This window comes from Macrotis lagotis, chromosome 1 (genome assembly GCF_037893015.1).
Source record: "Macrotis lagotis isolate mMagLag1 chromosome 1, bilby.v1.9.chrom.fasta, whole genome shotgun sequence".
Classification (NCBI taxonomy): domain Eukaryota; kingdom Metazoa; phylum Chordata; class Mammalia; order Peramelemorphia; family Peramelidae; genus Macrotis; species Macrotis lagotis.
In genome coordinates this window covers 221,118,895-221,131,185 of record NC_133658.1, presented here as the reverse complement: position 1 = coordinate 221,131,185, position 12,291 = coordinate 221,118,895, and the positions used below count along the sequence as shown (strand labels likewise).

The window sequence follows — 12,291 nt, the reverse complement described above, 5'->3', positions numbered from 1 at the left end:
GGGGAAGTGTTTCAAAGGTCAAAAGTAAGTCTTTTTTTGAAGTAAAAGGAAGATTCAACAAGCATGTCAATGTGCAATCCTATCAACTGTACTATATATGCTGTGTACATGGCATTATAGAGAGAAGCATAAACTAATTTCTCTGGTTTAGGACCACATCACTTCTCACCTTGATTATTGCAAGAGACTCTAATTGGCCTGCCAAACTGGTCTTCCTGTAACAGTCTCTCCCTGCTCCAATTCATCTTTTACCAAGCTGACATTCCTAAGATAAAGACCATGTAAGACCTCTATCCAATTACCTCTGATGGCTACACATTTCCTTTAGGCTAAAATATAAACTCTATGGTTTAAAAGTCTTTCATAAAGGGTGGCTAGGTGGCACAGTGGATAAAGCACTGGCCCTGGAGTCAGGAGTACCTGAGTTCAAATCCGGCCTCAGACACATAATAATTATCTAGCTATGTGGCCTTGGGCAAGCCACTTAACCCCATTTGTCTTGTAAAAAAAAAAAAAAAAACCTTAAAAAATAAATAAAAGTCTTTCATAATTCTTTCCAAGCTGTAAACATAACACTTCCTTCACTTTAGACTCCAATTAAAGTGCTCTTGTCATTTCCCATTCACATAATTCACCTCTCACCACCATGCCATTTCATAAGCCATTTCCCATACCAGGAATGCAGTCCTTAACTTCCTTCAAATCCCTTTCTTTTTTCATAACATTTACTTTTTTCCAGTTACAAGCAAAGATAAATTTCCATCCCCCTCCATAACAGCAAGTAATCCAATATAGGCTATACATGTTTAATATATTTCCATATAGTCATGTTTTGAAAGAAGCATCAGATCACTAAAGGGGGAAAAATCATGTTAAGAATGCAACTAAAACAAGTTTTAAAAAGTGAACATAGTATACTCTAAAAGATCTGCATTCAAATTCTTCACTTTTTTTACTCTAACATTTTCCATCACAAGTTTTAGAATTGTCCTTGATCAGGGTGGCACAGAGGCTAAAGCACCAGCCCTGGAGTCAGGAGGACCTGAGTTCAAATTCTATCTCAAACACTTAATAATTACCTAGCTGTGTGACCTTGGGAAGGTCACTTAACTTCATTGCCTTAAATAAATAAAACTAAAAAAAAAAAGAACTGTCCTTGATCATGAACTGCTGAGAGGAACTAAGTCGTTCATTGCTGATCATCATCACACAGTTGCTGTTAATGTGTACAATGTTCTCCTGGTTCTGTTCACTTCACTCAGTATCAGTTCATGCAAGTCTTTCCAGGTTTTTTTGAAGTTCACATGATTTCTTCCATCAAATTCACATACCACACTTTTTTCCGTCATTTCTCAATTGATGGAGTTCCTATCAATTTCCAATTTTTGCATACCATAGAAAGAGCTACTATAATTTTTGCACATATGGGTCTTTTCCCCCTTTTTAAGATGTCTTTGGAATATAGACTTAGTAGTGGTATTGTTGGATGAAAGATTATGTACGGTTTGATTGCCTTTTGGGTTAAGTTCCAAATTGCTCTCTAAAATGGATGGATCAGTTCACAACTCTACCAACAGTGCATCCCAGTTTTCTTAAATCCTCTCCAGGATTGATCATTTTCCTTTTTTTGGCATTTCAGTCAATCTGATAGGTATGAGGTGGTACTTCAAAGTTGTTTTAATTTATATTTTTCCATTTAATAGTGACTTTTACAATTTTTTATATGACTATTGGTATCTTTAATTTCTTCATCAGAAAACTTACTATTCATATCCTTTGACCATTTATCAGCTGAGGACTGACTTGTAGTTTTACAAATTTGACTCAGTTCCCTATATATTTTAGAAATAGCCTTTATCAGAAACACCCCTTGTGAAAATTGTTTCCCAGTTTTCAATGTTCCTTCTAATCTTGGATGCATTGATCTTATTTATATAAAAGCTTTTTAATGTAAACAACTATGGGGGAAAAAATAATGAAGCAATTTCTCTGATGGACATGATAAAGAATGCTATCTATCCCAAAGAAAGAGCTGATAGTATCTAAATACAAACTGAAGCACACTTTTTTTTCCCCACTATATTTTTCTTGAGATTTCTCTTTCTTTGTGTGTGTGTGTGTGGGGGGGGGGGGATTATGTTCACTTTTACAAGACAACTTTTGAAGTGATGTGTTTCATGGTTATACGTTTCTTACCTTTACTAAGTAACTTGCTTTCTCAATGAGAGAAGTGAGGTGGGAGGAAGAGAGAGAATTTGAAACTCAAAAGTTTTGGAAGTAAATGTTGAAATTTGCTTTTGCATGTAGCTGGGTAAAACAAAATTGAAAAACTTTAATTTAATGTAATCAAAATTATCCATTTTATATTTTATAAAATTCTCTATCTCTTGTTTGGTCATAAACTTCTCGCCTCTCCATTAGATCTGATGGATAATTAATTCCTTACTCTTCTAATTGGCTTATGGTATCACCCTTTATATCTAAATCATGTATCCATTCAACTTTATCTTGGTATATAGGGAAAGATGTGGGTCTATCCCTACTTTCTGTCATACCATTTTACAGTTTTTTCCAGAAGTTGTTGTCAAATTGTATTAACTGTCTTTCTTTATCCTCAGTTGTAGTGCTACTTCATCTCCAAGTCACTATATTTATTTTGTGTCTACCCCTTATTTATCTGGGAGCATATTATTTCTCTTCAGAAGTATTTATATTCCCTGAGGTCAAGAACTTTTTGTTCTTGAATTCCCAGCACCTAACAAGCACAAGCACGGAATAAAACCGTAATGATAAACAAAAATTGATCATTTTAATCACAAAAAGTTTTGGAAGAATAAAATCAAAATATACAAAGGATAAAATAAATAACAAATTAAAAATTTCATCAAATAATACTAGTGGTAGTCTTTCTATCCAGGATATATAGGCAACTGACACATATTCAGGGTCAAAATCCATTCCCCAATTGATAAGTGGTGAAAGGACATGTAAAATTACCAATATATCAATAAGTATATGAAAACATGTTCTAAGTCACTAAACAATAAGAGAAATTAAAATGAGTTGAGTCTCACCTTCTATCCAGAAACTTGACAAAAATGGCAAACTCTGATAATCTATATCAGAGCATTTACAGCAGCACTTTTTTTGTGTGGAAACAATTAAATGGGTACCTATCAATTGGGAAATAGTTAACTAAGTTATAGAAGGTAAGTGTAATAAAGTATTATTGTGCAATAAGAAATGAGAAATAAAAGAAACCTGAGAAAATTTATTCTCGTAGGATCATACATCTAGAGCTGGAAAAAGAATCAAGTATAAAAATAAAACAAGCAGAACCAGTTACATATGTCTATGATAAGGTAAGAAGGGAAAAAAACTACAAAGCCAAATTCTTAATTTTAATAACTCATCTTAGTCTCAAGTAATAGATAATAAGACATATCTCTTTTCTTGTCAGAGGCAAGAGACTACAGGGAGAATAATATTATATACACTGCCAGATAAGCTCATTCACTGTTGAAATTGTTTTTGCTTACTAACTTACCTCTCTGTATTCAAAGTATATATATGCTATTATATGTAATATACAATATTATGTATGTATACACATACATATACACATGATACATAGAGACTAAAAGGGAAGGCCACTAGGGGAGAGGGGTAGGAAAAGGTCTCACATAGAAGACATGACTAGAGTTGAGTCTTAAAGAAAGTCAAAGTAGAAGTGAAAAGGAGGGGGGAGTCTTTTAGACACAGGAGACATCTACTGAAAAGGCACATAACTGGGGGGATGAACTTGTATAAGGAACAGCTAAAGGCCCCTCACTATCCCTAGATCATAAAGTATATGTATGGGAGTAAAGTGTGATAAGAATAGAAAAGATATGAAGGGACCAGGTTATGAAGCATTTAAAAAAAAAAACGATTTTATACTTGATTCTCTTTACAAGGATAGGTTCAATAGAAAAAGGAAGAAGTGAATGCAATTTTTAAACAAAAGGCATTACTTCAAACAAAGAAGTCCCTAAATCCCCATATCTCATACTCTTAAAATTCTCATCTTACTTGATCTTACAGCAACATTGACACTTCTTCCTTTAGCTTAAGACAACAATATTCTCATTTTGCTTCCTCTCTAATTGCTCTTCAACCTTTCCCAACCACCCTCAGTGAATGTTCCTTTAAATTTTTTTTCTTCTGATACTCACCACAGACAACATCATTTATTTCCAAAGCTTCTGTCACTACACATCTATACCAAGAATACCAATCTATATCTCCATTCCTGATCTCTCTCCAAACATACAGATCCACACCTTTACAACCATCTATAGGATTTTTCTAAAAACCTCATACTACACCAGAAATTTTATTTCTACCTCTATTTCCTTTGCATTTATCCTCTTCCCTCACCACCACCACCGCTCCCACTCTTTAAAGGATGATTCTACAGCCTAATTGGTTTCCAAGTCTCTAATGTCTTTCTGATTAATTCCCCATATACTTGATAAACTGATTTTAATACAATATAGGTCTGACCATGTCACTCCCCTAGTCAAACTTAAGTGTTCTTACTTTGGCATTTTAAATCTTTAACAACCTAAAATCAAACTCTTTCCACCTTTTTTTTTATTTATATCACTCCCTTTCATGCATACTAGATAAAGCCAGTTAAATTAGTCCTGCTGTCCCTTATACATAGCATTCCCTCTATTGTTTCCATGTCTTTGCTCATATCCTCCCTATCTGGAAAGCACTGTCTGTTAACCTCTACATCTTAAAATTCTTAGTTTCCTTGGAACCTCAGCTCAAGCACCACACGCTACAGAAACCTTTCCTACTCCTAGCTTCTACTGAAAACTCTCCAATCACCTTGTCTCTATATACCCTGAGACATGGCCTTCAAGTTAGAAAGACCTGAATTCAAGTCCCACCTCTTGACTGGTAAGCACTATGTGACCCTGAACAAGTCACTTTATCTCAGTACCTAGGCAGTTCTCTAAGACTATAAACTAGTGAAAAAGTGTCAGCCTACAATGATAATGAGAATTTTGCCAACATGGGAATTCCCTACACTAATGAAATCATGGATTCACGGTCCCTATTCTATTTTTTTTAATAAAACAAATATTTTATTTATTTTGAATTTTACAATTTTTCCCCTAATCTTGCTTCCCTCCCCCCACCTCCCATAGAAGGCAGTCTGTTAGTCTTTACATTGCTTTCATGGTATACATTGCTCTCAGCTGAATGTGATGCAAGAAAAAATCATATCCTTAAGGAAGAAAAATAAAGTATAAGAGCTAGAAAAATTATATAATAAGATAACAGGATTTTTTTTTAAATTAAAGGTAATAATCTTTGGTCTTTGTTCAAACTCCACAGTTCTTTCTCTGGATACAGATGGTGTTCTTCATCACAGATAGCCCAAAAGTGTGCCTGATTGTTGCACTGATGGAATGAGCAAGTCCATCAAGGTTGATCATCATCCCCATGTTGCTGTTAGGGTGTATAATGTTCTTCTGTTTCTGCTCATCTCGCTCAACATCAGTTCATGTAAATCCTTCCAGGCTTCCCTGAACTCCCATCCCTCCTGGTTTCTAATAGAACAATAGTGTTCCATGTCAGTCCCTATTCTTATCCAACTAGTTTATACCAATAGATGTATCTCCTTGACTAGATTGTAAGCTTCCTAAGAGCAAAGTTGTTTTGATTTTGTCTTTACCTATGACTGCACAGAGTAGTCACAGAGAAGTAAATGCTTATTGAACACTTGCTCCTCATTTTACTTTATCATTTCTGTCCATGACACCACCAGGTAAGTCTCATGTTTGAAATGTAAGTGTTACTTCATTCTCATCTCATATAAATCACCAAGTCTTGGAATTTGACAGCATGCCTTCCATATACATTCTCTGCTAGTCCCACTGAACAACCCATCTAGACTAAAGTTAACAGCATCCTAACAGTTCTTTTTTTTTCCCTCCCCCCAACTTATTCTTCCCACTGATAGAAGAATTAAGAACAACCTATACATTTCTTATGCAAAGATTCTGTCATGTCATTCTGCTGCTCAAATATTTTTGAAAGCCTCAAAGTTCAATCCTCCATAATCTGGAATCACTCTATAATTCCAGTCTTATTAATATTACCCACCTCCCCACTCTCACATCAAACATTACATTGTAATCAAACTATCCTGCATATACTTCCCCTCTTAATTTTATCAACTAAAAACCTACCTATGCTTTAAAGCTTAATTAAAATGCTGCCTCTTTCAGGAAGCTTCTCTGATTTTCCTTCCTCCATTCACTTCCAATCCCTGCACATCACACATTTCAAAGCATTTCCCTCACAACTCTATTAAGGTTTTCTTTTGGTATCTCCCCCAGATCAGCAAAAAGTTTATTTACTTAATTGAAATGCTACTGAACTAAATGGTTATCACATATCTTCTTAAATCTCCTGGAATTGATTAAAGTTAGAGTGAAATAAGCAGCCAAAATAAGAGTGGAGCCCAGTAAAACAAATGTCCATTTTTCTCTCAAGGTAATCAAGCAACCATTAAGATGGGCTAAAGGCCTGATGAGAGTCTATAAATATGCAAATATATGCACATATTGATATACACACACAGATATATATATATATATATATATATATATATATATATATATATATATATATGAAAACTGAGTAAACAGACCCTATGTTCACAAACCTAATACATCAATATCATGGGTACACAATTATTATTGTAGAATAACTTCATTTAAAAAATGTAATTCTATACCCACTTACAATTTTTACCTCCTTCAATAAAATACAGGCTACCCTCTAATCACACAACTCTAATTTATCCATTACCAAATAAAAGTAAATAGTTTTATCCACCACAGAACAAAAACACCATACCTCTGCACACTCTCTCTCTCTCTCTCTCTCTCTCTCTCTCACCCCCACCCATATCTGCCTAAAGCACTCACTCCCCAGGCACTTTAGCTTTAATCTCTATTATTTCCAAACATTATAAAAAAAAATTTTTGGACTTCAGTTACTGTGACCTACAAATAAAAAACTAAGTCTTCAATTCTCCCAATAAATAGTAAACTGGAGTATGACTATGAATGATATAGCAACAGATTTAATTCTGAGAGAACTGGGATGGTTTCAATTACAAAAATAATTCACTTTTGAGCATATAACTAAAAACTTTTTGCCATTTGGGATTCACTGCTATACTTCCAACATAAACATTCTGACTTTCCACAGAAAGCACCATCATTTATTCATACATTTGTTCAATTATATACACAAAATCCTCAAAAATAATTTTATCACATAACATATTCTTTCCTCACCTATGTACAGAGCACACATATGACCCAGGTCTCCCCAACCATCTTGATACAGCCCCAAAACATTACTTTACCCTAAATGTGGCCTCCAATCCCATACTATCTCACCCCGACCTCTTCTTTCTATTCACTACAAGCAAACTGTAATACTTAAAACATAAGCTGACATTTATGTATCATTTTAAGGTTTGCAGAGTGCCATATATACAGAATTTCATTTGATATTCACAACTCTGTCATGTAATATTTCTATTTTACAGATGAGAAAACTGAGGCTCAAGGGTTAACCTTCCTATAGTTAGTTACAGTGAAACCAAATGTCAGAAGTTCCATTTGAAGCCTAGACCTTCCTGACTCAAAAGTACAATTCTCTTCTACAAGATAAGGTATATTCCCAATATCTTATGAACTCCTTCCTACTCCCAAATATTTAACATCATTCATTTATTAAACCTTCTGCAATTTCTACTACATTTCTCATAATCAAATTATTTCCTGTTCCTCTCCCCCAGTGACATTTTAAACCCAGCGCCTGTCCACATACATGGGACAACTCACCTGTCCCTTCAAAAACAAGATATCAACATTTCCTTTATGTTCTAGATTTTGCTCAGGTGTATGTTCTGCAAATTTTTTAAGAATTCAAGAGCTGGAAGGAATTTAAAGAAAGCATAAAGCCTAGCCACCTAACATCAGGTATAATTTTAACTGAGAAAAAAAAATGAAGAAACTCAGTCACTAACTATGAATCACTCTGATCACTGGCCCTTCTCCACTTCTTTCATATCTAAAAAACATCACAGTCTCTCTTATGATTCTGAGGCACCTAAGTGTACAATGGATAGAGTCTGAGTTCAAATCCTTGTCTCAGATAATCACTAGTTGTATCTGAGCAAGTCACTTGAACATCTTTGAGTTCATTATCTGTAAAATCTGTAAAATAACAGCCCCAACATCAGATTTTAGAGAAGATCAAATGAGATAAAAATTAAAGTGATTTTACGTATGTATAATTTGTGACTATTTCCAATCTATGCTGTAGCTATATGTACATAGCTATTTGTTAGTGGTCTCTCCCTTTAGACTGTGAGCTCCACTATAGGCAGTTATTGGTTGAAGGGAGTAGAGAGGCCTTGGGGGGGGGGGGGGGTTCTTTTTTCCTTTCTTTGAATCCTCAGGGTTTAGGACACAACACATCCAATAAATACTTGTTGATTTGAATTTATTAAAGTGCTCTGCAAACCTTAAAACTGAACATATATATGTAATCATATATACCACTGGAGCAAATGACTCTTCATTCACTTCTGAGCTGTCTCTTCATTTCCACACTAATTTTTCATCCTTTAAATAGTATTAGAAAATCATAAATTTAGGACTGGAATGAAGCTCAAAAGGTTATCTAATCCAACTCTCATTCTTTAGTTGAACAAACTGAAGCTCAAAGGAGTTCAGTGACTTGCCCAAGGTCACATAGGTAGTTTTCAGTGCTGGAATTTGAGGCTGGCTTCTCAGGCTCCAAATACTCGATTAAGCTTCCCATTTTACCAGGACTACCTCTCAATTTCATAGCTCTAAAACCACCCATATGGTTTGGTTGCTAATCTAAGGATATCTCATGACAACTCTAATTTAGTTAAACCCAAATATATATACACACACACACACATATATATATGTTAATCTGATCCTATATATATACATATATATTAATCTGATCCAATAAACAGTTATCAAGAATCTACTATGAGCAAGAGACTGTGCCAAGAGCTGGAGACACAAAGGGAAAAAAAAAGGAAAATCGGGAGTTCCTTTCAAGAACTTTAGATTCTGTTGTTTGGTGGCTGAAGAAGAGAAACAACTTTAAAAGAGCTTAATACATGTGTGATCTGAAGGAGTCTAGTACATAAGAACCACGTAAAAACCTAACAAGTCTGTCAATTGCTTTTCCGCCCACCGGCTCCTTCCCAGGAGTCTCAATAATCCCCCAGTACCACTTCCCCGGGCACGCGACCATAAAAACAGCAGAAAAGTCCCTGTGATTTCACCTAATAGAGAGAATACGGGCAAACCAAGATTTTCCTTTCGGTCGGTTCTAAGTTTTTGGCCTCTGGGGAATGGGATGGAGCCCAGGAGCAAGGGGCAAGGTCTCCCTCTGGGGGCTGGGAAGAGAGGGGGCGGCCCAGCCCTCGCCCCACCCGAAGGGCAGTGCCTCTGCACCTCGGGGAGCCAATTCTCCCTCCCTTCCAGAAGTGCAGAGAAGGAGAAGGGCTGAGATGGGGAAAGTCCGGGGGCGGCCCGGCCCGGCCCGGCTCTTCCTGGCCTCCATCGGAGCCTGGGCCGGAGCAGCAGGACCTCGGCCTCCCGGCGCCGGGCTCAGGCTTCTTCGGCCCCTTTGGCTTTCCTCTCCAGCTGGGGGGGGGGGGGGGGACCCGCGGCGGCGGATGCTTGCGCCCTTCCCCAGGACCCCACACCTCCGTCCCGGGGCCGGCGCCTCCTCCGAGCCTCCCCGGGCCGGCGGGACCAGGCGGGTCCATCGCCGACACCCGAGGCCCACAAAGGCGGCCCCCACGCCCGCCGCTCCGCGCCAACCCCAGGCCGGGCTCCCGGCGGGCCCGGCCTCCCCGCCAGGCTCCTGCCGCCGCCCCCGCCCCGGCCCGGCCCGGCCTCGCCCGCGGCCTCCCCCCATCATGCCTCTCTCCTTCCCCGGAGGGCCCGGCTCCTCCCCGCGCCCAGGCCGGCGCCCCGGGGGCGCCCGGGACTCACCGCTGAGCGCCGAGGCCTGTAAGGTGGCCCCCGAGGTGCCGTCGATGACTTTGATGGTCCCGCGGCTGGTGACGGCCAGGATGGCGTTGAGCGCCGGGTGGTAGGACAGGCTGTGCAGCCCCTCGGCGTCGCAGCGCATGCAGCCGTCCCGCAGCACCAGCCACTCCGAGACCCCGGCCCCGGCCGCCGCCGAGGAGCTGCCGGGGCCCGAGGCCGCGGCAGCCGCCATCTTCCTGCCTGCGCTCAGCACAATCACACTGGGAAGCGGCTCAGTGACAGTCCCGGGAGGAGCAGCGCCGCCGCCAGTCACCATCCGGGGCCAGGGGGCAGGCCGAGCGGCGTTAGCCGGAAGTGAAGTCAGGGCGCCGGGCACGCAGCAGAAACGTCAGGTGGCTGGAGGGAGCCGCGGGAGGCGCGGCGGGCCGGCCGGCGCGGAGAGGGGGCGGGGCGGCGCCGGGGGCATGCGCACAACCGGCCCCGCCTGCCACGCGCGCCGCGCGCCCCTCGCCGCCGCTGGCCGCCCGGTGAGCTCCGGCCGCGCGGCCCCTCCCCCAGCCGCCGGCGCGAGCCGGGCTCCGCTCTGCACGGTGGGGGCCGGGGAGCCAAGCGCCCCCGCCCGCGCCCTCGCGCCCCCGCCGCCGCCGCCGCGCCTTCCCTGGGGTGCGACTCCCGCCAAGCCCCGGGCAGCCGCGGCCTCGTGGCCTCGCGCCCTCCCGGACCCCCCAAATTCCCACAGAACTCCCGGGTTCAGAGCTGCCGGCCGACTCCGGAGGAGCCGTCAGGCGTGGCCATCCCACAACTAGACCGAGGGAGATTAAGCCCCAGGTCCAAGGTCACACAGATGCCAGGTGGTGAAGCAGGGCTGTAGCATGCATGCCAAGCCCTAGTCCCCTAGAACTCACAACACATGTTTTAGGAAGCCTCCGCGAATCAGTTTTGCCTTTTTTTTTGTCTTTACTTGTGGCGGGAACTCTGTGTGTGTGTTTTTGTGTGTGTGTGTCTGTATGTGTGTGTGTCTCTATGTCTGTGTGTGTGTCTCTGTGTCTCTGTATGTTTGTGTGTGTGTCTGTGTGTGTAGAGTGGCCCGCAGTGCTGAGAAGTCTGGCGGCCAGTATGTGTCACCTGCAGAATCTGCACAAGGGCCTTCCCACTCAGAGGCAGCTTCTGCACCTGCTGTACAATGCTACCTTACAGGCAGAAACCGCCTGGACCTCTGGGGTGCCTTCCAGCCCTAAATCAACAACTCTTTGAATTCCCTGCTCAGTTCGGGGGCTCCAAGTTTGAGCTATTGACTAGTAACGAAGCATTTTCTCTCACAGGGCAGCATCATAATTCATACAGGTTCTAGAAGTATGCAAGCAAAGAGTCTTGAAAGAAGTGCCGAAACTTTTTTTCCACTCAGTAACGCCGACTTATTAAGGTATCGCTGTCTATGCAGAGCACAATGATTGATTGATTCTAAGGATACTAAGGACTAAAGCGAATGGATCTTGGCTCATTGGGAGTTTGCATACATATTGGCATATACAAAATAATCATTTTGCTGGGAAGGTAAGTAGTAGCTGAGGTGATGAGAAACAGTTTCTTATAGAAGGTGAAATCTTGAGCTGAACCTTGAAGGAAACTGAGGTAGAAGTGAGGAGGAAATGTATAGTTAGATATGGGAGACAACAAATCCAAATAGAGATACTACCATGGAGGGACATATATACAGCCTCAAGGTCAGCTACCAAACCAATGAGTTCAAGACCAAAGTGGAGGGAATATTGGTACATGAAATAATTGTACACTCAATGCAGCCTCTAAAGCTGAGATGTAGCAAAATATGGATCAATTCTCTGGTGTCTGTGCTAATTTTGGCCTAACAGTTAACACCAAGAAAACACAGATATTCCATCAGCCAGCACCACACCATCCATATGTGGAACTATCGATTACAGCAAATTAAAAAGTTTTGAGTATCATGGACAAGTTCACTTGCCTTGGCAGTGTCCTTTCCAGGGAGGTACACATTGATGATAAGGGTGACACATGCATTGCCAGAGCTGGCTCAGTGTATGGGAGACTCCAAAGGGAAGTGTGGGAGAGAAAAATTAGGCTGCCTACCAAATTGAAGCTCTACAGAACCATTGTGCTGACCACTTTGTCACAGGCCTGTAAA

General features: G+C 41.0%; 1 protein-coding gene across 6 annotated transcripts in view; it reads right to left on the bottom strand.

Annotated features, from left to right (window-relative positions):
* Positions 1-10,443, bottom strand: part of BIRC6 (baculoviral IAP repeat containing 6) — a 309,262-nt gene extending 298,819 nt beyond the window's left edge. For all 6 annotated transcript variants that reach the window (XR_012473425.1, XM_074209682.1, XM_074209678.1 and 3 more), the window contains exon 1: positions 10,131-10,443. Coding sequence is in view for 5 of the 6 variants with exons in the window: in XM_074209682.1 (XP_074065783.1) it covers positions 10,131-10,443 (313 nt within the window). In the remaining variant the exon portion in view is untranslated. The remainder of the gene's footprint in view (positions 1-10,130) is intronic.
* Positions 10,444-12,291: the final 1,848 nt, after the last annotated feature.